This window comes from Rhinolophus hipposideros (assembly GCF_964194185.1).
Source record: "Rhinolophus hipposideros genome assembly, chromosome: 23".
Classification (NCBI taxonomy): domain Eukaryota; kingdom Metazoa; phylum Chordata; class Mammalia; order Chiroptera; family Rhinolophidae; genus Rhinolophus; species Rhinolophus hipposideros.
This window is the reverse complement of record NC_138069.1, coordinates 45,306,018-45,333,678: the sequence shown is the minus strand read 5'-3', so window position 1 is coordinate 45,333,678 and position 27,661 is coordinate 45,306,018. Positions and strand designations below refer to the sequence as shown.

Sequence of the window (27,661 nt, the reverse complement as noted above, 5' to 3'; positions counted from 1 at the left end):
GTGATGGAGGTAATGGTGATGGCGGTGGTGGTGATGGTGGTGATGATGATGGTGATGGTGGTGATGGTGATGGTGGTGGTGGTGATGATGGTGATGGTGGTGGTGATGGTGGTGATGATGATGGTGATGGTGGTGGTGATGGTGGTGATGATGATGGTGATGGTGGTGATGGTGGTGATGACATACCCATGGACATTTCTGCATTCTATTCTTACAGCAACCCTCAAAATAGGTTTTATTATTCTCATTCGATACTTGAGGAAACTGAGACCCAGAGAATGTCACAACACAACCTGTAAATTACATCATACAACTGGCTCCTTCCAAAAGACATTTTAACACACTTTAAGTTCTGTGGCATGAGTGTGATGTATGTGTTTGAGTGTGCATGGGTATTGAGTGTGCGTGTGTGTGCATGTGTGTGTTTCAGCTACTTTAGCCTGATGCTCTGTGTTCAGAGTTGTCCTAGTCCTATTTCTCACTCCCAAGACCCAGCTAGCCAGCCCCAACTCCCTGTAGTCCCAGCTTGCCCCAGGACACCAGGGACCCCAGACAACCTACGACAATGCCTGGATCACTCACTCTCCCGTCTTCCTTCCTCTCATAGGTGCAAATGGCCTGTCATCACGGGCTGAGCAGGGGATCCTGGAGCCCAGAGACTTATGTTGGAACGCTGGATCTGTTATGACAAGTGGTATAATCCTGAGTGAGGGACAACCCTTTTTATTTACAGAGGGGGAAACTGAGGCTCCACACCATCTACACGGGCTTGGAGAAAGGCTTCGACAAATGCCACCTAGAAATGCAGCTGTGCTAGAAGTGAAAGCATAGCTGTTTGGAGGGTCAGTGGCTCTCACAGCTTTGTTGCATTATCTTCTGTTAACAAAAAGGTTTTAAGCATAAGCTTCACTTTCTTTCCACACTTCAGTATCTCCACACAAACTAAAAATACCCTGAAGCAAAGACACTGTCATAAATTGACAAGGGCAAAACCACCCGAACCTGTGACAACAGGGCTATTTGTCTAAGACCTGAATTTATCAAGAGGGGTCATGAAGCAGAAATCCACTCACCCCATAAGTGGATTTATTTGCAAAGGAATAGCCTGGTGGGGAAGCGGAGGCAGCAGCAGGCAGCCTGTACGTCAAGGTGTGCCAGACGCCCTGCACACTTGGAAAGAATTGTGCTACACTCGCCAAACCGCAGCCGAGCCGAGACAAAGCTGCTAAGCCCGGCTTCCAGCAAACTGGAAAAAGCAAACTATTTGGAGGCCACATGGGAAACATCATGTGAAAGGTTGAGAGACAATTCTCCCCTGTCCACTCCCACTGGAACCTGTTTCCTAAAGCATCAGCTTGTTTCTTTAAGGGCTGTGGCCAGAAAACGGAGCCGGTCAGGGATTTGAGGTAGAAAGTGAACTTTTCCTATGTGCAAAACAAAAGACCTGAAGACAGACACACACACCCTGTGCAGAAGCTTTCTTTCCAAGCCAGCCTTGCAAAGAGGAATTTTTAACCCAACCATCTGCTTCCTCCACTTCTTGTTCACCTGGCTCTCAGATCCAGAAAAGGCAGAGGGAGCCATGTGGCTCTGGAAAGTTGCGGCCGAGGGCACAGGACCCGAGCACACACTTCCTGGACGCACTCAGCGGGGGTCCCTGCAGATTGATTTCGTTCAGCTCGCACTCGGCCAGGCTGGCTCTAAACCAGGTGCTTGACTGAGCCCGCTAGTGCTTGGGGCTGAAGGAGTTTGCCTTAAACCCGACTGCCAGCGAGGGGTCCCTGGGAGAAGACGCCGGGGCTGCACAGAGGAGGGAGGCTCAAAGTTCCGTGGGGCCAAAAGAGAAACCGAGTCTGGCGGTTCCTCAAAAAGTTATACATGAAATGACGGCCCTACGTGTATGCCCAAGAGACTCAAGGTACAATGACCAAGAGATGAAAATAAGAGACTCCCTCCTCTGCTTACACGTACCTGGACGTCACTTAGACCGCGCATAGGACTGTTATCAAAATGTGCTCAGTTAATCAAATAAAGAATTTTAATTGGCAAAACTGAAAGGAGAATTTTTAAACAGTTATACCCCCCTTGATTCACACAGAGAATTTATCTTAAAGAAAGAAACAGGCACTCAAAGAGGGGCACACAGGGTTGCTCATGTTATCAAAATGCTGTTTATCATTTAAAAAAAAACAAAAACCCAAACCCCAAGAAAACCAGTGCCTCTACAGAAGTGGGAACAACAAATCATAATATATCATTGCCGATAGAGAAATGACCACGTCCTTGTAAGCGAGACAAATCTGTACAATGTGATTCCATTTCGTGACAATACAGAGTTAGGACATGTGCATGAAATAAGCTCTTAAAGATTTTGCCCAAAAACCTTCCCAATGGCTATCTCTAGGAGTCACACAATAGGGCACATTTTTGTTTTTTGTCTTACCAAAAATTTCCAATTTCCCAATTATTTATGTGATCACAAGCCCCAAGCATGGCCTCTGCGCCCCTTCACAGCTCACAGGCCCCTCTTCCAGGAAGAACCTTCACCCCATATCCACCCTGAGGCCCTTCTAACCCATGCGACTGTCACGGCTGGGCTCAGTCACCCTTCCCCAGGACATCAGAGCTCCTGGGGGCAGCAGGATAGCTGGGAGTGTTGGAACAAGCATTTCAGCCCCAGGTCCCCACACGGCAGAGAGCTCAGCGCAGACAAGGCAGACGGCTGCATACAGAAGGTGCTAGAACACAGTCCCCCTGTGCTCTGGATGGAGGAGGCCGTGGCACGGGGCCTCCATCCCGCCCCACCCCCTCCTGGCTCCTACCTTCTCTCGTTGTCGTCCAGATGAGCAAACAGCACGTTCCTGGAGATGGCTTTGGCCAGCGCGGTCATGGTCTTGTAGTCCTTGGGAATGACCTGCGGGGAAGCCAATGAAAGCCAGACTTGTGGGCGGGTGGGCAGAGGAGGGGCTGGGGCAGGAGCTGGCCTGTGCAGGCGCCACTAGTGGCCGCACCCACTGCACGCACATTTGCTTAGTGGCCCTAACAGCCTTGCTCTGTCCCCAGGTCCCATCCAGTCACTTCTGCTGCCACGTCCCTCCCCCTCCGCGCCCTCTGGTCTGTGACCTCCCTTCCTCTGATGACCTGGACACGTTTGAGGAGTGCTGGCTGGTTATTTTGCAGACTGTCCCTCCATTTGGTCTGGGTGTCATGATTGGGCTGGGGTCCCGGGTTTGGGGCGGGCGCGGCAGGGCAGCGGGAGGAAGGACGCGCTGCAAACGGGAGAAGGCCCGGCGCCCCCCAGCCCCGCCCGTCCCGACCCTGCCCCAGGCCTCTGGCTGCGGACAGTGCGACAGTGACCCGCCACGCGCAGGCGGCCCCGCGGCGCCCACCTTCCTGACGTAGGACACGGCGTCCTCCTCCGTGTACACCTCCGCGCTCACGCCCCCACGGCGCCTGCGGGCTTTCGCCGCCGGGCTGGGCAGCGTCGGGGATGCGTCCTCGTCGTGCGAGTCACACTGAGCGGACTTCTGCGCCAAGATGTGCCTGTGCTCCTCCTGTGGGTGACAGGTGACAGGAGTGCGGAGAGAGGCCCACAAGCCGACCACGCGGCAGGGGCACCCCGAGCTCTTCCCCGTGGCCTGGCCACCCTGGTCCCCCTGGCGCCCTCCAGGCCGCGGCAGCCAACAGCACCCACCCCGCCAGCCTCCGCCAGGGTCCTGCTCCCGGGACCCCAAGGGCAAGCCCAAGCCCCTGCCCCACTGGAGGCTGCCGGCCGCGCAGCCCTCGCTCCCACGGTGTGGGTTGGTTCCTCCTCTGAGCAGCACTTCGGGTGCAGACTGCACAGGTCCCCACAGGTCCCCGGCCTGCCGGTCCCAGGAGGCAGGAGGAGTGGGCTCTGCTCAGCCCTGTCCCCAAGCGCTCACGGGGACGCACCGGACACACCAGGCGGGTGCATAAGGGAAACACACGCTTCTGTCTTAGTCCCTCTCTCTTCATTACTGCTTTTTAAAAGCTGTGTCCACACGCAGAGAGCGCAAGATCCAGAGTACAGAGACACACAGTGAGAAGCAGGCCCCCGCTGACCCCCAGGCCCCACGCCCCCGGTCCACCAGCAAACCTGCTGGGCTACTCCAAGATGGAGTGGAGTCACTTGGCCAACAGACCCTCACCTGTCTCCTCACACGCACAGGACGTGGCCTCCGTCCCCGCATCCCCCAAGGGCCACTTCCCCAAACACCGCTGGACACCCCTGAGTCAGCCAGTGCAACAAACTGAACTCCATCCACGCTCACCCAGGAGTCACCCAGCAGAAAGATGAAGTGAGGGAACAGAGACAGACACACATGGGGCTGAAGCAAACCTCAGCCTGTGTAATTCATTTTGTGTATCTCTAGAAGGTAACTTCTAAAAGAACGTAAACCACCAATACCCATTATCACCCTAAAACAAATATTTACTCCTTAACATCATCAAACATCCAGCTGAAAGGCCCCTCATCATCTCCATTTTTAAGTTTTGTGTTTTTTTTAAATTCTAATCAGGGTCTAAATAAGACTACTGACTAATTCTTAGATGTAAACAGTCAAACATTACTTGACATTGAGGAAAATGTTTGGTATGAGAGTGCAGACCAGGATAAACACAAATGGAAAAAATGACCCTGGAGGAAACAAAATGAATTCAGCAAGGAGAAGACAACTTCAGAGAAATCATGTATATGCTGTGCTCAGAGAGATGTGAAAGACAGTTCATCCATTAAACACTAACAGGCTATTAAGAAAATGTAGTTTCTTTTACAAAGAAAGCTGCTAAACACACACATATAGTTTGCATTGAATTAATATAAACATAATTTATATTATATGTGTATATAAAGTACAAATTATGTTTTAAATGTAACACGACATGGTACATAAGTAACATATAACACAGGAACATAAATCGTGCAAATATCCCATAAAGGAAAAAGAGAAAGACAAAGACAGAAAACTTGTAAGAAAAATAAAGAAATACTGAAATAATCTGGAAGGTTCAATATCTAATTAACAGGAGTTCCAGAAGATAAAACAAAAGATAAAAAAATCTCGCTCTCCTGGGTATCTACCCCAAAAATATAAAAGCATTTCTCTATAGAGACACGTGTACGCCAATGTTCATTGCAGCTTTGTTTACGGTGGCCAAGACATGGAAACAACCAAAATGTCCTTCGATAGATGAATGGATAAAGAAGTTGTGGTACATATACACAATGGAATACTATTCCGCGTTAAGGAAAGATGATATAGGAGCATTTGTGACAACATGGATGGATCTCGAGAGAATAATGCTAAGTGAAATAAGTCAGACAGAAAAAGCAGAGAACCCTATGATTTCACTGATATGTGGTATATAAACCAAAAAGAACAAGACAAACAAATGAGAAACAAAAACTCATAGACACAGACAATAATTCAGTGGTTACCAGAGGGTAAGGGGGTGGGGGGTGGGTGATGAGGGTAAAGGGGATCAAATATATGGTGATGGAAGGAGAACTGACTCTGGGTGGTGAACACACAATGGGATTTATAGACGATATAATACAGAATTGTACACCTGAAATCTATGTAAATTTACTAACAATTGTCACCACAATAAAATTAATTTAAAAAAAAAAAAAAAGATAAAAAAATCATCAAGAATAAAAAGAACTTTACCCAGATTGAAGAGCAATATTCTCCTGGTTGACGGGACCCACAGAATGTTCGGTCTTGTGAATGAGGGAATTTTACACTGAATTCCAGGGACACAAATATCCCCAGAGCTTCCGCAGGGATACCAGGGACTGACCATCAGAGTCCTCAGCAGGAGCCCTGGACGCTGGAGGACAGTGCACAGAGCCCTCCCCAGCCTGACGGACGCTTACTGTCCAGCTCCAGCCAAACGGTCATTCATGTTTGTGGCCGTGAGAAAGGCATTTTCAAATACACCTATTGATTTTCAGTTCTTAGAATGAACCTATAGACAAACCATAAGGACAAAATTGTGGTGTGAATACAGACAAGGCAGATGACAAGCAGGGAGTGGGACCCTGGAGGGGAAAGCGAACAGGGCAGACGTGCAAAGACCTTCAGCTTGAAACGCGTTGCATCAAAGCGGACACGCGCCGTTTCTGTCTTCTGGCTGATGGGGCTAGTGCTGCTGTGAAGCTGGGGGCACAGGTATGTGACCTACGCCTGTTTTCAACTCTCCGTCTCCATACGCAGGACTGGAGCTGCGGCTTGACCACTGGAGGGGCTGCTGGACGGGGGCCCCAGCAGCAACACTAGGGTTCCACCCTCGGCATCCCCACCATTTTGTTTTCTGGCTTCTTTCTCTTTGATATGGTCGACGTGAGTTGGGTTGTGGACACACCGACTTTGACAGAACAGTGAGACTGAACTTGGGAGTGGCCCACAGGGAACTGGAGTCAGAGGACTGGGACAGAGACACGAAATCCCTTCTGGACGCTCAGCTGCAAACAATCTCACAAAGCTGTCCCCCGAGGCGAGGGGGGCCAGAGCCAAGGGGGAGCGTGGAGAGAAGAATGCAGGGTGTCCAGCACCCACTGCCCATCGCCCAAGCCCATCCCTGGTGAACTCCTACACACACTTCAAGGCCCATTTCAAGGTCACCTCCAGGAAGAAGTCCCCCTATCCCCTCCCACTTCCTCCTCCACCTACAGAGCATTTTGTTCACATCACATTGCTTTAAAATGAAGTGTGAACAACCCACTTGGCTGTGCCCCTCCCCCATTGCAAGATGCGGTGCTACAAGCACAGGTTGAAAATAACGAATGAATGAATGAATGAACATAGTCAAAACAGGGGTTTGATCCCTGTGTCCCCACACTGTATAAACCGTCATGACCACAAACCACACTTAGCCACTCACAGCTACTGGGGGCACAGCTCAGTGCTGCAGGGGCCACAGGGTCAGCGAGAAGCAGGGCTGACCCCTTGCACCTCAGCCGACTACAGAGAAAGCCCAGGGCTCAGCTCGGGTCCGTCGTGCCCTCCTCAGAGCCAGGCTCTGGGCGCCAGCCCCGGCCAGGAACCACAGCCCCGCCCCCCCGTAGCATCTCTGAGAGGAAGGCAGGCCTGGGGGAGGCATCCCTGTCTGCGAGGCCATGGAAGGCACAGGACACATCCAGGGCACACAGCCATTCAACAGCAGGGCGAGGACAGAAACAGCTTTAGCCATTTATGCAGCACTTTCTGTATACCAGGCCTCATACAGAGAATGCAACAGAGAAAGAGGCATAGTCCATCGTAAAGGGGATTTCGATCTAACAGAAAAGAGACGTGTGAAAGGTCATGGCCAGATAATGGGGGGAGCACCACCGAAGGACCAGGACGAGGGGGTGTGCAAGCCCAGGGGGCTCCCAGACCATCCCTGGGAAGAAGTCAAGGAGGGCCTTCTGGAGGAGGTGTCCTCTGAGCTGACCTAGATGAGAAGAGCTGAACCCAGGAGACACTCACATGAGCAGCGGTGAGTTCACCCCTCGCCCCCTCCCCAGGACCCTGCTCAGAAACGCACCCTTCTCCCTGACCCCCACCTCAACCGTGGCAGAGCACGATTTGTATTGTCTCCTTCACGCAGCTGTGCTTGTCTATTTCACTCATCTCTTCAGAGACTCAGCCTTGGAGTCTGCTGTCTGCGACTATTCCATTTCCGTTTCATGAACTTCTGCTTTTATCTTTATTTCCCCTTGTTTTTGTTTTTCCTGCTTTAAACCTCTATTTGTGAGTTTTCAGGTGTCACACTGCAGTGGACTAAACAGGGTCCCTGGAAGATTTGTGTCCATTGGGAACCTCAGGGTGTGGTCTTACTGGAAGTAGGACCTTTCCAGAGAGAGTCAAGTTACGGGGTCGTTGCCTGGATTTGGGGGTGGGGGGCTAATGCAATGACTGATGGCCTTACAACTGGGAAATGTGGCCACACCCACATGACGAAGCCCACCGCAGCCCCAGAGGGGACCCCTGACAAGGCCCTGACCTTGGCTTCCAGCCTTCAGAATTGCACAGCAATACATCTCTGTTGTTTTGGGCCTCCCAATGTGTGATAATTTGCTATAACACCCTAGGAAACTAAGGCACACAGCTCATTAATTTTTAATCTTGTTTTCTAGCAAAGCTATAAATTTCCCTCTAACTACCAATTTGCTGCATCCCAGAGGTTTTGACATATAATGCTTTTATTGTCACTCAATTCTAAATATTTTGTAATTTTTCACTACGACAGTCTTTGACAAATAGTGCGAACGCTCTCTATTGGCTTCCAAATGTACGGGAGAGAAGGGGCTGGCTCACACGCTCTTTTTTCTGTTTTGTTTATTTTTTTAATTAATGATTTGTAACTACTGGAGTGTAGTCAAAGAATATGGTTATTGAGTGAGAAAAAGATTTCAACTCTTCCTGGGGTCCCTTAAACAACATGTCCCACCGTGTACACTCTTGATTCTAAAATTCTAAAACTCTGATTTCCACTCGCTTTTCTGGGATCTCACATGTTGCCTAATCATGCTCTGAAGGGACCATAAAAGAACACTGAGCGCAGTAATGACAGGAGACGGACATGGCATCCCCTCCCCACAGGGTCCCAGACTGGGGCCCCTAACAGTTACAGCCCCACTGTCTCATGCAGTTGGGTACCTGGGTGCCACACGTGCCCCAGGTAGTGTGGCTGGAACACCCACCTCCCAGCGTGCTCATCACTATGCCCCAGCACCTGGGACAGCGCCTGGCATGTAGTAGGTGTTCAATAAATATTTGTTGAAGGAATGAATGAATGAATGAATGAATGAAACCTTTTGGAGAACTAGCATTACAGTGGACACTTCTGAGCCCTGTACTCTATTCCCTAAAATACACCTTAAGGGATCAATGAGAGGTGTCAAAACCTACCTGCATCAAAATGTTCTCTGCAGTGTTTAAAAAAGAATTTTTCCAACTACCAAGAAATTGCTTAACTCAAATTAGAAACATCTACGTAATTGAACACTTGGCACTGTTAAATCACGTTTTTAATAACATTTACTGATCATATACATGATCGTGTAAAATGTGGTTAGAAACAAAAAGCAACATTCAAAATTATATATAGTTAACAATGAAATGACAAGCCACAGACTGGAGAGGACGTTTGCAAGATACATATCCAATAAAGGACTTGTGTGCAAATTGTCTGAAACTCTTAAAACCCAGCAATAAGAAGACAAAGCACCAAACTTACAACTGGACAGAAGATCTGAACAGACCCCTCAGGAAGGGAGCCACACAGATGGCAGTAAGCGTGTGAGAAGGTGCCCACGGCACGTCACCAGGGAGATGCAAACTGAAACGGCACCTCCTCACGCCTGCCAGCCCTGCCACACCCCAGCACAGTGGCGTCCCCAAGTGCTGGCAGGACGTGTGGCAGCAGGGACTGTCAGTCACTGCTGGTGGGGACGCAAACAGCACAGCCACTTTGGGTGACAGTGTGGTGGTCTCTTCCAAAACTAAGCACATTCTTATCATACGACCCAGCAGTCACGCTCAATCATAATTTACCGAAAGGAGCTGAAAACGCATTTCCACACAAAACCCGCACACGGATGTTTACAGCAGCTTTCTTCGTCACTGCCAAAACTTGGAAACTACTGAGGTGTCTTCCGTGGGTGATGGATAAGCAAACTGGTCCATTCAGACGAAGAAGTATTATTCAGTGATAAAGAGAAATGAGCTGTCAGCCTTGAAAAGACACGAAAGAACTTTAAACACCCATCAGTAAGTGAAAGAAGTCAATACGAAAGGCTTCATACGGTATGATTCCAACTCTGTGGCGTTCTGGAACAGGCAAAATTACACAGCCAATAAGATCAGTGGCTGCCAGGGGTTCCGGGGGAGAGAGGAGAGGGATGAACAGATGGAGCACAGGGATTTCTAGGGCAGGAGAACTATTTATACGATACTGTAATGACAAGTGTGTGACCCTGTGTGTTTGCCCAAACCCACAGAACTACATGACACAAAGACTGAGCCCTGGCGTAAACCACAGCCTTTAGTTAATAGAAATGTGCCATCAGTTGTTACAACTGCAGCAAACTGATGCAAAATGTCAATAACAGGAAAACTGTGTGGGAGGAGAGGGACTGTCTGTACTTCATGCTCAATTTTTCTGTAAACCTAAAACTGCTCTAAAAACGAAAGACTATTAATTTTAAAAACACAGTACCACTTAAAATAGAATAAAAAATGAAATAAGAGTAAATTAATAAAACATGTGAAGGATCTGTAAATTAAAACAATAGTTTTTCTCTCATTGACAAAAGAAATCAAAGACCTAAATAAATGGAGAGATATTCTGAGTTTGTGGGCTGGAAGACCCAACGTTGTTATCTTTTCTCCCCAGATTGATTTATCTATTCAGTGTAACCCCAAGAGGATCAAAATGCCGAGAGGATTTTTTGATCATTCTAAAGTATACCTGGACAGGCAAAGGAACAGGAATACACAGAACAATTTTTAAAAAGAAGCAAGTTGGAAGACACAGCCTGACTGACACTTACTGAAGCACACAGTTACCCAGCCTGCGTGGTATCACCAGGAGACGCCCACGGGCAGACCAGCAAGCCTAGGAACAGACCCACATACGTACGGCCAGTTAGGTGACGACAAAGGTCTCCCACACTCACTGGTGAACTTTTAAGCACAATCCATTACAATATGCTCATAGGTTGGACTTTGAAAGTAAAAACTTTTGTTCTGTGAAAAACACTGTTAAGAGAATGAAAAGATAACTACAGACTGGAAGGAGATGTTTACAAACCACATACCTGACAAATCCATGCACATGAGGGTACAGGTTGAATATATACAGAAATTCTACCTCAGCAGTAAGAAAACAACCTATTGAAAATGGATAGGAGACATGAACAGACCCTTCAGCAAAGAAAATATACCTGTGGCAAACAAGTGCAGGACAAGGTGTCCCAGCCCGCCAGTCGTCGGGAAATGCAACCCAGAACCACCTGCACCGCTTATGACAGGTACGTTCTGAGAAATGCGTCGCTGTGCGGACGTCAGAGGCACGCACGCACTCCTCGGCCAGGTGGGGACGGCTCCTGGGCCACCAGCCCGCACAGCACGTCACTGCACCGAGTACGGTAGGCAATTGTAACAGCACGGCCAGAATTTGGGTATCTGCACACGTGTAAACACAGAAAAGCTAGAGTCTCACAGATGTTTTAAAGACCCGCCTGTACAGGGCATTGTCCGTGCGTGGAGCCTGCAGGACCAACAGGTGCTGCGAGTGAGTGAGAGGAAGTGAGGCCAAGGGCATGGCTGGACGCTACTGGGGGCCTGACACGCTGTGAGCAGCGTCACCGCACACTCGGCAGTCACGCACTGTCCTGGGATGTCACGATGGCTGCCATACCACCAGGCCGTAGGAATTTTTCAGCTCCATTATAATCTTCTAATGGGACCATTGTCACGTCCGTGGCCTGTCATTGGCCAAAATGTCACTATGCAGTGCATGACTGTATATTCCTAGTAGAAAGGCTAAAATTTTTGAAAGCTGAGAATATCAAGTGCTGACAATATAGAGGGCAAGAACTGTTGCTAGTTGGATGCGAGATGGTACAGACACTCTGGAAAATAGCCTGGCAATTTCTTGAAAAGTGAAACATGCTTGCCATATGACCCAGTAACCCCACTACTGGGTATTCACTCAAGTAGGCATAAGCACTACCCCTACCCTCACCCATGTGCTTTATTAACATGGGTGCTCAGGTGTTTGGGTTGAACTACGTCCCCCAAAAAAGGCCTGTTGGGGTCCTGACCCCCAGCACCACAGCGTGAGACTGTATTTGGAGATGGGGTCTCTACAGAAGTACTCAATTAAAAATGAGGTCATCAGGTAGGCTGTGTGCTTATGGAAAGGGAGAAGGCCGTATGATGAAAGCAGAGATGGGTGATGCGTCTAAAAGCCCAGGAATGCCCAGGATTGCCGGCGCCCACCAGCAGCGAGGGGAGCCGCTCGCCTGGGGCAGACCCTCCATCTGAGCCCCCAGGAGGAGCCAGTCCTGCGACACCGTGATCTCGGACGTCAGCCTCCAGACCTGAGACGATGAAGTCCTGTGGCCCAAGCTGCCCGGTCGGTGGTCCTTTGTTACAGCAGTCCCAGCAAACTAGTGCCATAGGGACCATAATTTAGAAAATAAGGACTCGTATAATTCCCTTTTTGTTAAATAAAAGGAACATGCTCAGTTTAGAACCAAGACTGGAACCTAGGCCTTCCTCCTCACCCGACTGTGCACAGATCACCCACCTCTCCTGGACCTCAGTTCTGACCTGTCAAAGGCAGGTAATAAACCACCTCCCACCAACTTCCCAAACCTCTGTCCTCGCCCCAGCCTGTCCCCCAAGCTCCAAACTCACAGCCTCCTTGGTGACTCAGAGCTACGTGTCCAAAGCAGAACTCTTAAATTTTTTCCATCCAACCCTGCCTCTTCCCACTGTCCCCTTCTTGGTAAGTGGCTCCCTCATTGATCTGAGGGCTCAGCCCAAACCCCAGAAGTCAAGCTCCAGCCTCTCTGCTCACCCCCACGCCCAGTCCGCTGGTGAGACCCAGAACCTCACCAAAGCAAATGGCCCGTGTGGCTCTGGCTGCATCACCCCCGGAGGACAGCAGCACCCCGCTCCCCACCAATGTAACAACCACCATGTCTCCAGCACTACAAACGTCCCGGCAGGGGCAGAGCTGAGGACGTCACTCTGGGCTCACTTGGCCACCCCCACCTCCGGCCAGCTGGCCAACAAGTCACTGAGACCAGGCCCCCGACTGGGGATCACTGGTGAGTAAGCCAAGCCAAGTGGCTCCGGTTCTAACCAAGTTATGGCTTGAGAAGGACAAGGTTGTCACCTGTCTCACTCCTCCTCCTCTAGAGGCTGGAACTAGTGACCGCCCAGCCCACCCCGCCCCCGCAGGGGCTGGGGTGTTGGGACCCCCACACAAGAGCTGCTCCCCTAAAGTGACCTCAAAAGGAACCAGAGGAAAGTGGATTAAGGCCACATGACCATTTTTATCTGTCAGCTGAACCAGCTTTTTAAATTAAAAGAGCCACAGCTGGCATGGGAGGGTGATATGAAGCGGCTGTTTGGGAAAGCTAATAGCTCACCAGCCAGGTCCCTTTGACCCGTGAGTGCATTTGGAATTTCAGTAACTCGGATTCTGAAAAGCCACACTAAACCAACAGAACTACATACAGAAAAACCTAAAAAACTCAAGTGTCCAGTCCTGAGGGAAAGGGTGAGAGAACTCGGATATATCTCAACAGCACAGACCGTGATCACGTCAAGGTGGGGGTGTCTGAGGAGCACACCCAAGAAATACAAAGCATAAACTGCATCTGGAACACGCTCATGATTGTTCCGGGAAAACACCTGCGTGAGGGCAAAATGGGACCACAGAAGAGTTCTACTTCTTTCTACGTCTGAACTTTCCAAACGTTCTTTAAAATGCACATGTGACTTTAAAATGTCTTTGAATGGATTGCTTTCGAGGGAAGAAATACGTCCCTGCCATTGGTTAGGGCTCCGTGACTGTCAAAAGGAGGACACTGCTGGACAGGCTGGGCAGGTGGGCGGGCTCAGAGGGGCGTAAAAACAGCCTGAGCCAGAACTGGCTTCCACTCAGTCCCCATGAGACTGGGACAGCTAAGTTGGGACACAAGGGCTGAGAGAGGGAACCTTAGTGGCCCCGAGACAGTTCAGGGCAGAGTGGAATGAGGAAGTGAGGAGCTCCTTGGACAGGTGGATGACGAGGGGCTCTGTCCCAGCCCCCGCTTCCCAAGGTGAACCCACCAGGGGGCTGAGAGGTGTCACCCACGGGGAAGGGAAAGGCCTGTGCTTCCCCCACATGACACACCTGAGAGGCATTTTCTTGCCACGTCTGTCCCAGGGACACAGGTGAGCGTGGAGTCCAAAGTCGACTGCCCCACAGCACGTCTGCTTCAGAGCTATTTTCTTTCACCCCAAATGCCAATGGCATCCACAGCTGGCTCCGCTGCCCACCTCTGTCCCTTGAGGTGCACAAGCTAAATCTGAGGAGCCTTCCCAGAGACCTCTGAAGACCGAGCGCTCCGGAAGAAGGGGCCCCTGCCGGCACCTGGCGAGGTCAGCCGGTGGGCGCAGGCTCTGGGAAGAGCACGGGACACGCGACAGTCTCCTGAGAGCCGCAGCCAGGAAGAGCTTTAACTGGGAGCCCGCGGCCTGGCTCCCGCGGGAGCCCCAGGGCGGGCCACTGACCTTCTCCAGCTTTTCAAAGTGTTCCCGCAGGAACCTCACGGGGCGCTCGGGCCTGGCCACGCAGAGGCGCACGATGCAATCCCTGAGCGCCTGCTGGACGCCGTGCTTCTGCACGTACAGCTCGCACCCCTTCAGGCCCTCGTCGTCCCGCAGCTGGTGGGGGGCCGGCGCGGCCATGGTGACCGTCCTGCGGAAGGACACAGGGTGCGGCCTCACCTCCACGGAACCGCCGCCTCGCGCCCCGCTCCCCTATGTGCGCTCGCCTGCGCCCATCCCTCCCCTCTAAGGACAACGGTGTGGAAGACAAACCGATTCCACGCTCGCCGGCCCTGGGATCTGCAGAGGCCGGGGAGACGGAGGGTCCTGTCACAGGGGGCGGACGGGGTTGCAGCTTCTCGGGCAAAGGAAACCAAGTGACACCGGCCGAGGGCCTTCTGGAAGGGGGGCCCTGGAGAACAATGGCAGGGCCGGCGTTCTCAGCCCCGCGCTTGGGCGAAGTCACACTGATGGGCCGGGCCGGCCGCCCCGCGCCCCGCACCCCGCCCCCCGCACCCAGGCCTGCACCCCCCCGCGGTCTCCCACCCCCGCTGGGCCCGCCCCGCCGCGCCCGGGCCCGCCCACACCCCCGCTGCAGGCCGGCGCGAACCACCGCGCGCCGCGGGCCCAGGCCCATCCACCGGGGCGGGGGCTCCCCACGCCCACCTCTCCTAGGGCCTCCGGGCAGGACGGGGGCTGCGGCGAAGACCCCACCTCAGCCGCGTCCCTAGATGCTCAGCGTCCGAGGCCAGAGGCGGCTGCGCGGGGACGCTGGACGTTGCGCGGTCCCCGCACTGCAGCTGCGCCGCGCTCCGCCCGCCGCTGCTCGCGCGCTGGTTTCCCCAGCACCAGCCTCCCCTCCGCCCACACCCCCACCCCCCATCCCCCCCGGTCTGCCTCCCGCACCCCGGGGGCCCCATCTCCCCAAGGACCGACCTCCCCTCTCCCGCAGGTTTCCCTCCCACTCTCCCCGCCCCCCTCGGGCCTCCTCTCTGACCCCCCATCCCCTCATTCCCCTCTGGGCACTCAGGGGCTGCACTACAAGCCTAGACAGGCCTAGTGTTGGGCAGACAGACCCACAGACCGTGCGCAGCCAGGCCAGGACCACCACCCCTGCGCCCGCCCCCCACTCCCTTTGCCTCCTCATCGCCCTCCACTGGAGACCCTGTGATGGCCACCCTGGCTGATTGCAGCCCGTGGGGACTGGAAGCGATAGCCAGGGCCTCCCGCAGCTCACACCTGGGGTGTCACATCTACAGGTGTACACAGCACCCATCCTCCAGAGTCTGTCTCCAACTCAGGGCCGGAAGTCGTGGCCAGGTGGGCCCAGGCCACTCCAGGGAGAGGGGAACTGATTTCCTTTTCCTGGTTAAGGGAACCAGCTTCACCCAGATGCCCCAGCGGGAAATCACAGGGTCATTCTAAATTCTTTCCACTACCCACAGGAGTCCAGGAAATCAGACCTACAGAGCCACTTGGTGACTTCCTAATCCATGAGCCCAGAAAAGGAAATTGTTCTTATATTCCTGTTGCCCAACGTCATGTTTTGTCCTCATCCTGCCAGGGTGGTGGCAGAACTTCATGTCAGTCAGTTGGGGGTCCCCACGTTTTCCCGAGTGGTCTAAATACCAAGAGGAGGGCAGAGAGCCTAGGCCTTGAGCGGGAAGATATCTGCTCCTGTCCCTGCTCACCTATCCCCTTCTCATCTGTCCATACTCACTGGTTCCCTGCTTACCTGTCCACTCACCTGTCCCCTTTTCACCTATCCCTGGTCACCTATCTACAGAGGTACACCACAGGTTGGCTGGCCTTGCCCAATATGCTTTTTCCTGCCAGCAGGAACAGGAAGGAATAGGCCACACTCAGGTGTGCAAACCAGGTGGAGCTCCTTTCTTGTTTCCCCAGCCCTGTGCTCAACATGCCTCCGGAACCCCTCCCCCTCAGGCATACTCACACCTGTGCTGGTCACACCTACTGGAAGAGAGACATTTTGGGAATTACAGTCCAGTCTCATCTGAATCAAAACTTCATCTCACCACCAATTTAAACCTTTGGCTGTCTCTAAGTTCAGGCCTGCCCAGAAATGCTGCAGACCAGCTCTCTATTTCCTCCTCCTCCTCTCTTCTCCCGCCCATCCCCTCTTTTCCTCCCGTCCCCCCAGGGAGGCTTGGCCCCTCCAGGTTGGCTTGGGGAACCAACAGAAAACAGAAAAGGGCCCAGTTTCACCTGACAGACTTTGGGGGATAGACACTCCACAGCAGGCTTTTGCTCTCAGCACTTTCTGGGGGGCTCTGGAGGTCTCCTGCCGGGACCTCCCCCACGCACTGTTCCTGGGATGGGGTGACCCTCTGAGGACACTCTTCAGATCCCAAGACACCCCACGCCATACACACACTCTCATTGTGGCAGATGCTTTACCCTGGCAGAGCCCTCTGGCAGAGTGTCCTTGCAAGTCAAGGAGCTCCCAGGTTCAGGGGGCTGGCGGTCTGCTGCGTGCACTAGCCCACTAGAAACCTGGTCTCTTGGCCTCTCAGGTGTGCCTCCTGGCAGCAGCCAGCAGAAATCAGGGAGCTCACACGTACATGGAAGCAGATGTTCTCAGCCCAGCTCGGATGAGGCCCGGCCTGACCTTGAGTGTGGTCTCCGAGGAGTCTGCTGAGCCTGCCTGGTCCCGACCCACAGACACGGGGAGACAGCCAGTGTGTGTGATGTTAAACCACTGTCTGTGGTAACTCGTTAGGCAGCAATTGAAAATAAATCACGTGAATCAAGAAGAGGCCCAGCTTTATGTCTGGGTTGGTGCTATAGACTGAATGTGTGTGTGTCCCCAGATTCCCATGTGAAACCCTGACCCCCAGTGTAACGGTGTTGGCGGTATGGTTTTGGAGTGACTAGGTCATGGGGTGGGGCCCTCATGAGTGCAATTAGTGTCCTTGTAAAAGAGACCCCAGGGAGCTCCTTGTCCCTTGTGCCACATGGTGACACACTAAGGAAGTGCCAGCTATGAACTGGGTAGGGGTGGTGCCTTCATGTTGGACTTCCAGCCTCCAGACTGCGAGACATAAATGTCGTCATTTGTAAGTCGCCCGTCTGTGTAATTCTGTCACAGAGGCCTGGGCTGACTGACACAGGAGGCGGCATGCAGTACTGAGCAACACCATATGTGAACGTACATTGTAAGGATAAAAGAAACAAATGCTATGAATCTGGCAAACAAATGAATACACATTAAGGGATCAGAAGAGAGTCCAAAAATAAACCCAAATATTTGTAGGAATTTTGTTGTGACAAAGGTGGCAGTGTGTATCACAGGGGAAAATAGTAATTCAACAGTTTGGAAAGAACTAAAAAGCCAACAAGGAAAACAATTAACTTGGATTCCTATTCACTCTTTTTATACAGATTAAGTTTCAGGTGAATCAAAGATTTAAACATAAAAATTGAAATTATAAAACTAACAGAAGAGTTGGGAAAATATTTTATAATCTTAGGGCAGAGGCTACCTTTCTAAGCATAATACAAAATACAGGAACCATAAATGTGAAAATTGATATATTCAACTACATAAAAATGAAATTTGTGTGTTACAAAATACATTCAAAAGACAGACAAAAGAAGAAATATAACATATACTACAAAGGGCTAACTTCCTTCAAATAAGAACAATGCAAACTAAAACTAAGAACAACGCAAATTAAAACTACACAGATCCTATTTTTTGCCTATCAGGTTAGCAAAAATCTCAGTCTGCGAATATTGTTTTGGCAAGGGTGTGGGAAATCCGGGCACTCATGCCTTGGTGGGGGTGTGAAATAACACGGCCTTATGGATACCAGACATTGAAACACACACACCGTTTATTCTCGCAGTTCCACTTTGCTGAATTTACTGGCAATTTGATAACATTTATCAGCATTGCAGCGACTATCCCTACTCATGCATTTTTCTGCACAGGGGCAAATATATCTGTGTACTTTTCCAAGTGCACAAAAATGCATGAAATTAAACTAAATATCCATCAACAGGGTCTAATGGAACATATTAGGACACATCCAGATAGTGGAATAGAAAACAGCTGCCAAAAAGGACAGAGCAGCGGTGTGAACTAACATTAAATGATCTCCAAGGACTTTAAGTGAAAGAAAAACACGCCATGAAACTGCACGGTGTGCGACCATTTAAGGGGTGAAAAGACCTATCAGTATATGCTCATTCAGGCACCCCCCCTGGAAGGGTCCTGAGGACGCTAGTGACAGAGGCTGCCTCTGGGAGGGGACTGCAGTCTGAGGCAGAGGGAGACAGGGGGCTTGCTACTTACTATGTCCTTGGGCACCTGTGAATCTTGTACTATGCTCACATATTACCTATTCGAAACTTAGTTACTTTTCTTTACATTTTTTAAATCTTCCAAAAAAAGATGGAGAATCCACAACACTCTCCCCAAACTACAGTAAAGCCACAATAAACGGGCTTTGTTTTGAAAGGCCCAAATCCGTACGCACTGGGAGACCTGGAGAAGACAACCCTGACAGAGTGTGGAAACCTGAAAGGACAGTCGTGGACTTACTGGAACCAAGAGGCTGAAATGTAAGACAGCCAAGGGGAGGGGCACGTCCAATTCCTACCAAAACCCTCCAGATACCCCGAAGTGACAGCCAATGGGGGGGGGGGTGGATTCATGCCTCAGGGTGATGCATTCTCAACAGAGAAGGTGGTCTCTAGCCTGGGGGACACAGTCTAGTGGAGGGAGGGGGAGCCACTCTGGAAATGGGTGGTCACCAGATGTCAGAGCGAGCCGTGGACCCCCACTTGGGGCCATCTCCACCCCTCCCCAGCCACATGCAATCTTCTCCAGAGAGCCCAACCAACTCACCCACAGCCAAGTTCAGAAGAGTAACGTCCTTCCCGAGCTCGGCACTTCTCACCGGCTCCTTGGTTTCCACTGGCAGGCCTGTGACAACAGTGGAGTGATGCCACATGCCTCCTCAGGCAAGGTAAAAAGGTGACACTGCCTTGCCTGTCTTTTTCTGATCTCGGGACACCTGCCTTTAGAACCCATCCATCTTGCTGTGAGGAGGCCCAAACTGGCCACTGGAGAGGAGCTGCGGCCCCCAGCGGCAGCCAGCACTGATGGCTGGACACATGGGCGCCGGCGGCAGACGTGTCCAGCCCCAGCCTTCAGCGAGGCCCTCCCACCACCTCAGTCCACGTCGGGACCCTTGGAATCGATTCAGTAAATGCCGCTGTCAGTCACTGAGTCCTCGTGGGGTGAAGGTTACTGTGTGATCGCTGGGTCCCACCCCAAGACCAGGGCGCCTCCCCAGACGGTCCCCTGCCGAGCTGGTGCCCCCAGTGTGGTCTCTGCGGGAGCATCACTGTCTGCGAGCCAGGCCCCAACCCCAGTCCTCACCTCCCTCCCGCTCAGCCCGAGTCCTTACCAAGTTCTACCGGCTTTTCTACAAAGTAACTCAGTACACAACGCACAGGCACTTTAGACCCAGCCAGCGCCACCTCTTGTCCCTGTGTCCCGGCCCGCCTCCCTCCTGCTCAGACCTCTGCAGGGGCCCCTTTCCGCAGAGCCTCACAGCAGATGGGTCCAGGCACAGCCCCAAGCCGCCGGGGCCCAACGATGGCCCACAGCGCCCCTGGCTCCCGCCGCCCCTCCCTGCCCCCCAGAACCTCCTTCCTCAGAACCCGCTTCAGGTTTCCTCTCCAGAAGCCTGCCCTGCGCTCAGGGGTCACTCACGTCACAACGGCATCTATTTGCGTTGTCAATCGACTAGCTGTCTCCCCACCAGACCATCAGTTCCAGAAGGAACTGTATCTGCTTTGACTCACCGCTGTGTCCCAGTGCCGCGAAGAACGTCCAGAAACGTCACACGTCCCATAAATATTTGTTGGATGAAACAATAAATGAGTCAGTGGAGTGTTATTTGCTAAAACCAGTTTATTGCACTTGCTTAAACACACTTCATACTACACGTGGCCAGGCCACGGAACCCTGGACCTGGACTAGAACGGGCTTCCTCCCTCCTTGTCTCACCGGCTCTTGGAAACTTAGTCGGCGGAGGGAGTCCCTCTGCCCCTGCTGGGCACCTGCACGGCCCGGCGGCTTCTGCTCCAACGCAGAGACCTCAGAGCTCTCCAGGTAAGAGGCGGCGACGGTCCCCTCTGTCGCGGTGAGCGCCCACTGCCGTGAACCATCGTGGACAGTTAACGTTTCCCGGCCCCTCCAGGCACCCTCCCCAAACTTGACCTTTCCCGCATCGGAACCACCTCTGGCTACCACGTCGTCTCGGTTCCGGAAGCCTGGCGTCCGGAGGAAGGTGTAGGCAGGGACGGCGCCTCTGAGCGGTGAGCAGGCGTCCCGGCCTCTCTCCTCGGTTCACGTGGTGTTCTCCTGGCTGCGGGCTAGCTCCAAACTCCCGTTACAAGGACAGCAGTCCTACTGGGTTGGGGCCCCTCCTAACGACCTCACTTGACCTCCATTTTGTCTGTAAAGGTCCTGTCTCTAAGAAGGTCACCTGCGAGGCCGGCCCGGGGGGTGGGGTGGGGGGGGGTTAGGGTCCCAAGACAGGAACCCGGAAGGGCTCCACGCAGCGAGGCCCCGCCCACGGGGCCGCCCACGAGGCCCCGCCCACACCAGCCCCGCCCCGGGGCCGCCCCACACGGCCCCGCCCCCGGCCCCGAGGCCACGCCCCCACAGGCCCCGCCCACAACGTTCCCCCTGGAGCCGCCGGCCCTAGGCCCCCCGCCCCCGGCTACCCCTGCCTTGGCCGGCACACTTCCCCCCTCCAGTCGCTTCCTCCGGGAAGCCTCCAGGCCACATCCACTTTCCTGGCCGTCCACGCCCTCACCCATCACTACTGTGCATCAGCGCGGGCAGTCACTGAATACCTACCTGCTGTCAGGCGGTGAGCGCCGAGCCAGCCGCGGCCGCGAGGTTTCCACGCCCTCGCGTGTCCGGCGCCTCCGTGCGGCCCGGCCAGGCCGTCGGACGCCCGAATGGAAGCGGCTCAGCGCCGGCCACCTGAAGGTACTTAAAACACCGCTCGGCCAAACAAAGGTCAGCAACTGCCAAAAGCGGGCTCAAGCCCAACACCAGCTCAGGTCTTAAACTGACGGGCGTCTTGCTGGCGTCACGCTTAACGGCGCCGCCCGGCCCGGAGCTGCCCGCGCGGAGGTGCGGCTGCCCGGCCGCAGCCGACACTCATCGGGGCGGCTTCTCGCCGGCGGTTCAGGCCGCGCCAGCGCGGCACGGCTCCGTCGGGCTCACGAACGCTGCGCGTCCCGAGACCACGGGGAGCCCGGCCCGGCGGGCATCCGCCGCGGCAGCCGGCCCGCCTCCGGGAACGGACGTCCCACCGCTCGGCGCGCGCCGACTCGTCTTCCGCGTTCCCCCCGCAGGCCAGGCCGGCCCGGAGCCCGGCAGGCGGCTCACCCTCTGCGGCCGCGGTTCCGCCCCCTGTGCGACGGGAGCGGCCAGCGCCCCAGGTCCCCAGGCCCCTCGCCCCCGCCCCCGCCCCGCCCTCCGTCCGGCCGCGTCGCGTCGCGTCCGCTCCCCGAGCCGCCAATCAACTTGCGTTCGGAGCCAACCGGAAGACTGGCCGTAATCCGCGTCGCCGCCGTCGTAAAAGTGCAGATCTCCCCGGCGACGGGCAACGCGGGGAAGATGGCGGCACTGGTGGCGACGGAGGCCGCGGCGCCCCCGGGCCCCGCCGAGGCGGCCGAGCCGGCGGAGGCGGCGGAGCTGAGCCGCGCCCTGAGCCGCCTGCTGCCCGGGCTGGAGGCCGACAGCAAGCTGGGTCGGCGGCGCGCGCTGGAGGCGCTGCAGCGCGCGCTGGAGGAGGCGCTGCCCGAGGCGCCGGCCGCCGACCCCGCCGCCGCGGCCGCCGCCTTCCAGGGCCCCTGGGCGCGCCTGCTGCTGCCGCGCCTGGTGCGCTGCCTGGCCGACCCGGCCGAGGGCTGCCGCGCGCTGGCCGCGCACCTGCTGGGCCTGGGCCTGCGGCGCGCCGCGCGGCCCCGCGACGCCCTGCCGCGCCTGCTGCCCGCGCTCGCGGCGCGCCTGGCCAGCCCCGAGCCCGCGCGCCGCCCGCCGCCCGAGGCCTGCGAGGAGCTGCGCCTGGCGCTCGTGCAGCTGCTGCGCCTGGCCGTGGAGCTGTGCGGCGCCGCGCTCGCGCCCCACCTGGACGACGCGGTGCGCGCGCTGCGCTGCGCGCTGCTCGACCCCTTCGCCGCCGTGCGCCGGGAGGGCTGCCAGTGCGCCGCGGGCCTGGCGCGCGCCACGCCAGGTGCGCTGCCCGCGGGCGCGGGGCTGCGGGGCTGCGGGGCTGCGGGGGCGCGCTCGGGACCCGCCTCCGTCCGCGGGTCGCAAGGCGGAGCCCTGGGACCGCCGCCGGGATTGGCGTGCTCCGGGCCGGGCTGCGCGCTGACAGCCGCCCCCCCGGGGTCGCTGGCCCACGCGCCCAAAGGAACACCCTGGGACAGACACCGCTGGCCGGTCGTTTCCCTGCGGAGCCCGCCCGTCTTCTCTCTGCCCGAAATGCAGGGAGGCCGCGTCTCCTCGCTTGCCTTCAATCCAGATTCCATTATTTTGAAAACACTGCTCTGATGAGGCGTGCCCTCTATCTAAGCAGCCGTCTCTGCAGGCAGGGTCTTGCCCACTTCCCTGTCCTGGCTGTCTCGGGCCGGGGTGTAAATGGTAGAGAGACCACCTACTTAGACCTGTTGAGAAGGCTTCCAGGAGGAGGGACATTTAAGTGGGGGACCCGCGGGGGGCGTCAGGAGGAAGCAAAGCTGGAGGAATAAGCGTGTCAGATCCCAGGAGCGACAAGGAGGCCACGGGGACCAGGAGGAACGGGGGAGGCCTGTCTGGAGGGGCTTGAATTTCGTACTAAGTGCAGCGGGGAGCCACTGGAGAAGGAGCCTGTTAGGCTCCGGTTCTGCTATTTAGGACATCGCTCTGGTGCTTGTGGAGAATGGGTTATAGCGGTGGCAATGGAGGAAATGAGGAAGCCAGTGGGGGCCAAAATCCATATTGAGACGAGGTTGGCTTGGACTTGGGGGGGCACTCTGTTAATAGAGATGGGGAAGACTGACCGGGTGTCTTGAAGGTAGAGCTGATAGGATTACCTGTTGAATTTGGATGGGGTAGAGGGAGGAAGAGGTTTGGATAGACAGGAGACAGAGAAAGTGGGGCCTAAGGTAATATCAAGGTCTCCATTTTGTGTCATGTTAACTTTGGATTCAGACAATGCAGAATTCTAGTGGAGCTGGGGGAGAGGCGTGGGCTGGAGATGGCCGTTGGGAATTACAAGCTGATAATGCATTTCTCATTGGCTCTCAACTGCCTTCCCCTGGTCTGGGCACCAGCCAGAGGGGCTGCTTCTCATTGCTTTACAGCCTTTGTGTGTTCCTTCCCTGTAAGTTCCGGGAAGGCAAGAGAGTCTCTGTGTGCCCCCAGCACGGAACACAGTGCCTGCCAGGAGGAGGTGCTCCCTGATTGTTGAGTGAAGCAGTGTTCCTTCTGCTTGAACCCCCCCATGTCGGCACACCCCCTCTGCCCCGCCACCTGGGTGCGGCCCTCTCTGCATCCCCGCCACACTCGGCAGCATTGGAGCAAGAGCTTGCCCAGAGCGTTACTGAAATAGTGACCTCACAGATGGGCCTCAAGCAGGTGGAACCAAGGCCACAAGTCCAAAACCAGAAAGTCAGCCTGGTCGTCCTGAAGACCCTCTGGTTCTGACTTCCTGGGAGGACCTTACAAATAGGAAGTGCAGTAGCTTTGCCTGAAGCAAGCGATGCAGTAGTGCTGGGCGTCTGGCTTCGGGCCTAGCTGGATGTAGGGACTTGGACAATGTCCTCCTGGCTCAGGTTCTGTCTTTTGGTCAGCGTTCCTCTCAGGCACCCATTGTAGCCGTCAGCAGCTTCAGGCTCTACCGTCTTCAGCTGAGGTGCACTCAAGCCCCCAGCCTTTTCTCTGATTCCCCAAGCCTGAGTCGTAGAGGTGCTCTTTGGGTTGCACAGCTGTTCCTGCATCTGGCCTGGTGCTGGATGTGCAAAGCTGCGCGTGGCAGTCCTGAACCTCGTGCCATAGGGGCACTGGTGGGGGAGGAGGGAAGGCCCACAGTGCAGTGGCCTGTCCTCCGGGGCATCCACAAAGCGGGCTGGACAGAGGCATGGAGGGAGCAGCCTTGGTAACTGCGGGCCTTGCCTGTCCCACAGATCACTTTCACATGCAGTCGGAGTCTCTGATCGGCCCCCTGATGCAGACCATCTCCCACCAGCACTGGAAGGTCCGGGTGGCCGTCATCGAGGCCACAGGCACGGTGATCCAGTTCGGCAGCGGGAAGTCAGTGGACGACGTGCTCCCTCACTTTGCTCAGCGGCTCTTTGATGATGTCCCCCAGGTAAGGGGAGGTCCTCTGGGCAGTCCCTTTTCCTGACTGGAAGCAAGCATGCTGGTGTGGTACACGCGACTCACTTCCTTCCTCTTTAAGGTGTTAACGTTACACCACATGCCTTGTCATCCATTTCTGCTTCACTTCATTGAGAAACTGGGAAGAGCTCAGTTGTCTGAATACTTTGCCATTTCTTAATTCCAAAGAGGAGAGAAAATGTCGGTGCTGTGAGCTCCCGGTTTGTAGAAGCACCCTCAATGAGCTCCTCCATCAAGGTGGACTCAGTGAAGGAGCCACAATGGTTGGCGAACCAGACCTGGGAGGAGGAGGACGGTGGCAGGGTAACTCGTTCCATTGGGCTTTCGGTCCTGCTGAGAGACAGACAGGCAGGCAGATGGAGATCAGAATACTGGCCTTTTTGTTGGCAGAAGCCAGGTCCAAGGGCATCTTGAATCTGAGGCCACAGCTACTAAAGTGTCCCAAGGTGCAGAGGGCCGGCTGCAGCTGGCAGGCTCTCTCCCAGAGGGAGGGAACCTGGAGGGGAGGACATCCTCGTGATCACGTGTGGTAGGAGGTGGCAGAAACCTTCCAGAGTGGTTAACAGTGCCCCTGCCGTGGCCACCCCGGGCCATTCCACATCGTGCTATGTAATGCACGCCCTGCGTGGTGGCGTGGCCCCTGATGGCAGAAATGCCAGCCCTGGGCACAGAGCCCTGTGCCAGGGTGTCTTTTCCAGACACCATCTGACTTAGTCCTCACAGGTGTTTTCACGGCTGCCACTTCCATTTCCTGAGGTCTGAGATCTGTGATGCGCTCAGGGTCACCCAGCTAGAGCCAGCCTCCAGGATCAGACCTGGTGACACCAGATTGCTCTGTGGCACTGCCCTGCCTCCCAACCACAGGCACACTGGGTTTCTCCCCAATGACTTTTTTCGTTTTTTAAAAAGTTTTGTTAATCTGTAATTGCCATACTACACAATTTATCTGTTTAAAGTATTGGATATTTTTGATATATGACACTTAATTTTTAAAAATTTTGGTAAAATATACATAACATAAAATTTGCTGTTTTAATTAAAAACATCAAAAAAATTATAAAGGAAAAAAATGCTGCTTTTCCCATTTTTCAGTACATCATTCCGTGGTATTAAGTACATTTACAGGGGTATGCAGTCATCCCCACTGACCAGAACTTTTCATCATCCCAAAGAGAAACTACCCATCAAGCAGTAAGTCCCTCTCCCTGGCCCCCAGCCTCTGATAACCTCTAATCTGCCTCTGAGTTTGTGTATTCTGCATGTTTCGTGTAAGTCGAATCAGTATATGAATTGCTGTGAGTGGCCTTTCTCACTGAGCACGACGTCCTCAGTGCTCATCCGGGTCGTGGCGTGTGTCAGTGCCTCACGCCTCACTCTCTTTTCAGCCTGGGTCACACCTGTTATGTGGGTATTCCCGGAGTTCATCTCTCACCTGTCGTGGGCACTTGGGTTGTTAGCACCTCTTGGCTGTGCGGATGTGCTTTCAGGCTGTGGCTGGACAGAGGCCTGTCTGAACTCGGCTTCACTTCTTTTGGCTCTACACCAAGCAGTGGGACGGCCGGGTCCTGTGGCCGTGGTATTCAGCGTGCTGAGACCACCACGCACTTCTGCACCAGCCGCTGCATTTCTCATGCCCCCAGCAATGCACTGCAGTCTCACAACACTGCTGTTCTCAGATTTTTGTTGTTTGTTTACAGCTGTCCTAGCGGGTGTGAAGGGCAGCTCGTGGCTTTGAGTTGCGTTTCCCTGGCATTACGATGTGGATTATCTGGTCCTGTGCTTACTGCCAGGTTGTGTGTTTTACCCGCCATGACATTCAGCTTCATGACTCAAAATACAGTTCTGCTCTGTTGACATGAGTGCGCCGGCAGACTGAAAGAGTCCCATGTGTGTCCCAATTACACAGAAAGGTTAAAGGTCCTGACCACCTACTGTGGAAGTGATCAGAACCTTTCCGGCCCTACTTCCTGTCCTACTTCCAGCCTGAGGGAAGCAGGGGGACTGGTGGGGAGGGGTGGGCTTGGCTTCAGTTCAGGATGAGCTGTGCCTCTCGACAGGAAGCAGACTTCCCAGAGGGAAATAGTGTGAAGGTGGCCAGATGAGGGTGTCACTCCAGGCTTTACGGGGCCAGGACAGAAGCCCTGACTCAGTGGCACGTCTGTGACATCATGTACCAGGTCCAGGCATGGCACAGCACATGCCCCAGTGTTGGCTTCCTCCTCCCGCTTCTCCCTGAGTTGCAGTGAGGCTGCGTGGAGGCTGATTTGGAGACAGGGACCCTCAGTCTGTCTCGTAGGGCCAGCTGATGGGGATGGACGGTGTGCACCACTGGCTCCCTCCTGGTGGCCTGTGCTGGAGCTGGGGCGGGGTCAGCACGTGACAGCATGGTGGGGGCCAGGACAGAATCCGGCTCTGCCAAGAGTGACAAAGGGGCAGGGTGCTGGGTCAGCACCAGCACTGCCCAGGACAGACGCTCTGTCCATTAACTAGAGACCTGGCAGCAGAGAGCAAGTCCAGTGAGTGCGGGTCACAAGGGTCACCAGAGAAAAGACAGACCACGGCCCTGCTGGGTGGTTTCTCAGCTTCCTTAAGCTAGAGGTAAAACAGACGATGGAGGTGGCTTCCTTACGTCACAGATGAAGTGGTTTTCCTCCAAATAGTGGAATGACTGTGTATCAACAGCTGTCGATAAACAGTATAGCTAAATCAACAGCTCCCTATCCCTAGTTGTCTAAACAGTACAAGTGTAGGGATAGCTCTGTAAATGGTAGAACTGTATCCATAGCTCTCTAATAGTATAATTGTATCAATAGCCCTCTAAATACTATAAATGTAGCCATAGGTCTCTAAAGAACTAACTATGTAAATCTTACTTGTCTGA

At 54.3% G+C, this 27,661-nt stretch overlaps 2 protein-coding genes across 6 annotated transcripts in view; one reads left to right on the top strand and one right to left on the bottom strand.

The window, feature by feature from the left end:
- PRKAR1B (protein kinase cAMP-dependent type I regulatory subunit beta) overlaps positions 1-15,198 on the bottom strand; it is a 78,783-nt gene extending 63,585 nt beyond the window's left edge. For 2 of the 5 annotated variants that reach the window (XM_081036056.1, XM_081036059.1), the window contains exons 1-4: positions 14,616-14,802; positions 14,307-14,493; positions 3,390-3,554; positions 2,823-2,914 (exon numbers count right to left, since the gene is read on the bottom strand). In XM_081036056.1, the coding sequence (XP_080892182.1) occupies positions 2,823-2,914; positions 3,390-3,554; positions 14,307-14,483 (434 nt within the window). In that variant the 5' untranslated portion in view covers positions 14,484-14,493; positions 14,616-14,802. Of the gene's footprint in view, positions 1-2,822; positions 2,915-3,389; positions 3,555-14,306; positions 14,494-14,615; positions 14,803-15,008 lie in introns of those variants that run through there. The other 3 variants (XM_081036055.1, XM_081036058.1, XM_081036057.1) reach the window with 3 other exon arrangements.
- Positions 15,199-21,868: 6,670 nt separating this feature from the next.
- The window catches only part of DNAAF5 (dynein axonemal assembly factor 5), a 32,130-nt gene continuing 26,337 nt past the window's right edge, over positions 21,869-27,661 (top strand). Inside the window, exons 1-2 of the mRNA XM_081036054.1 lie at positions 21,869-22,633; positions 24,567-24,751. Coding sequence (XP_080892180.1) covers positions 22,015-22,633; positions 24,567-24,751 — 804 coding nt within the window. The 5' untranslated portion in view covers positions 21,869-22,014. The remainder of the gene's footprint in view (positions 22,634-24,566; positions 24,752-27,661) is intronic.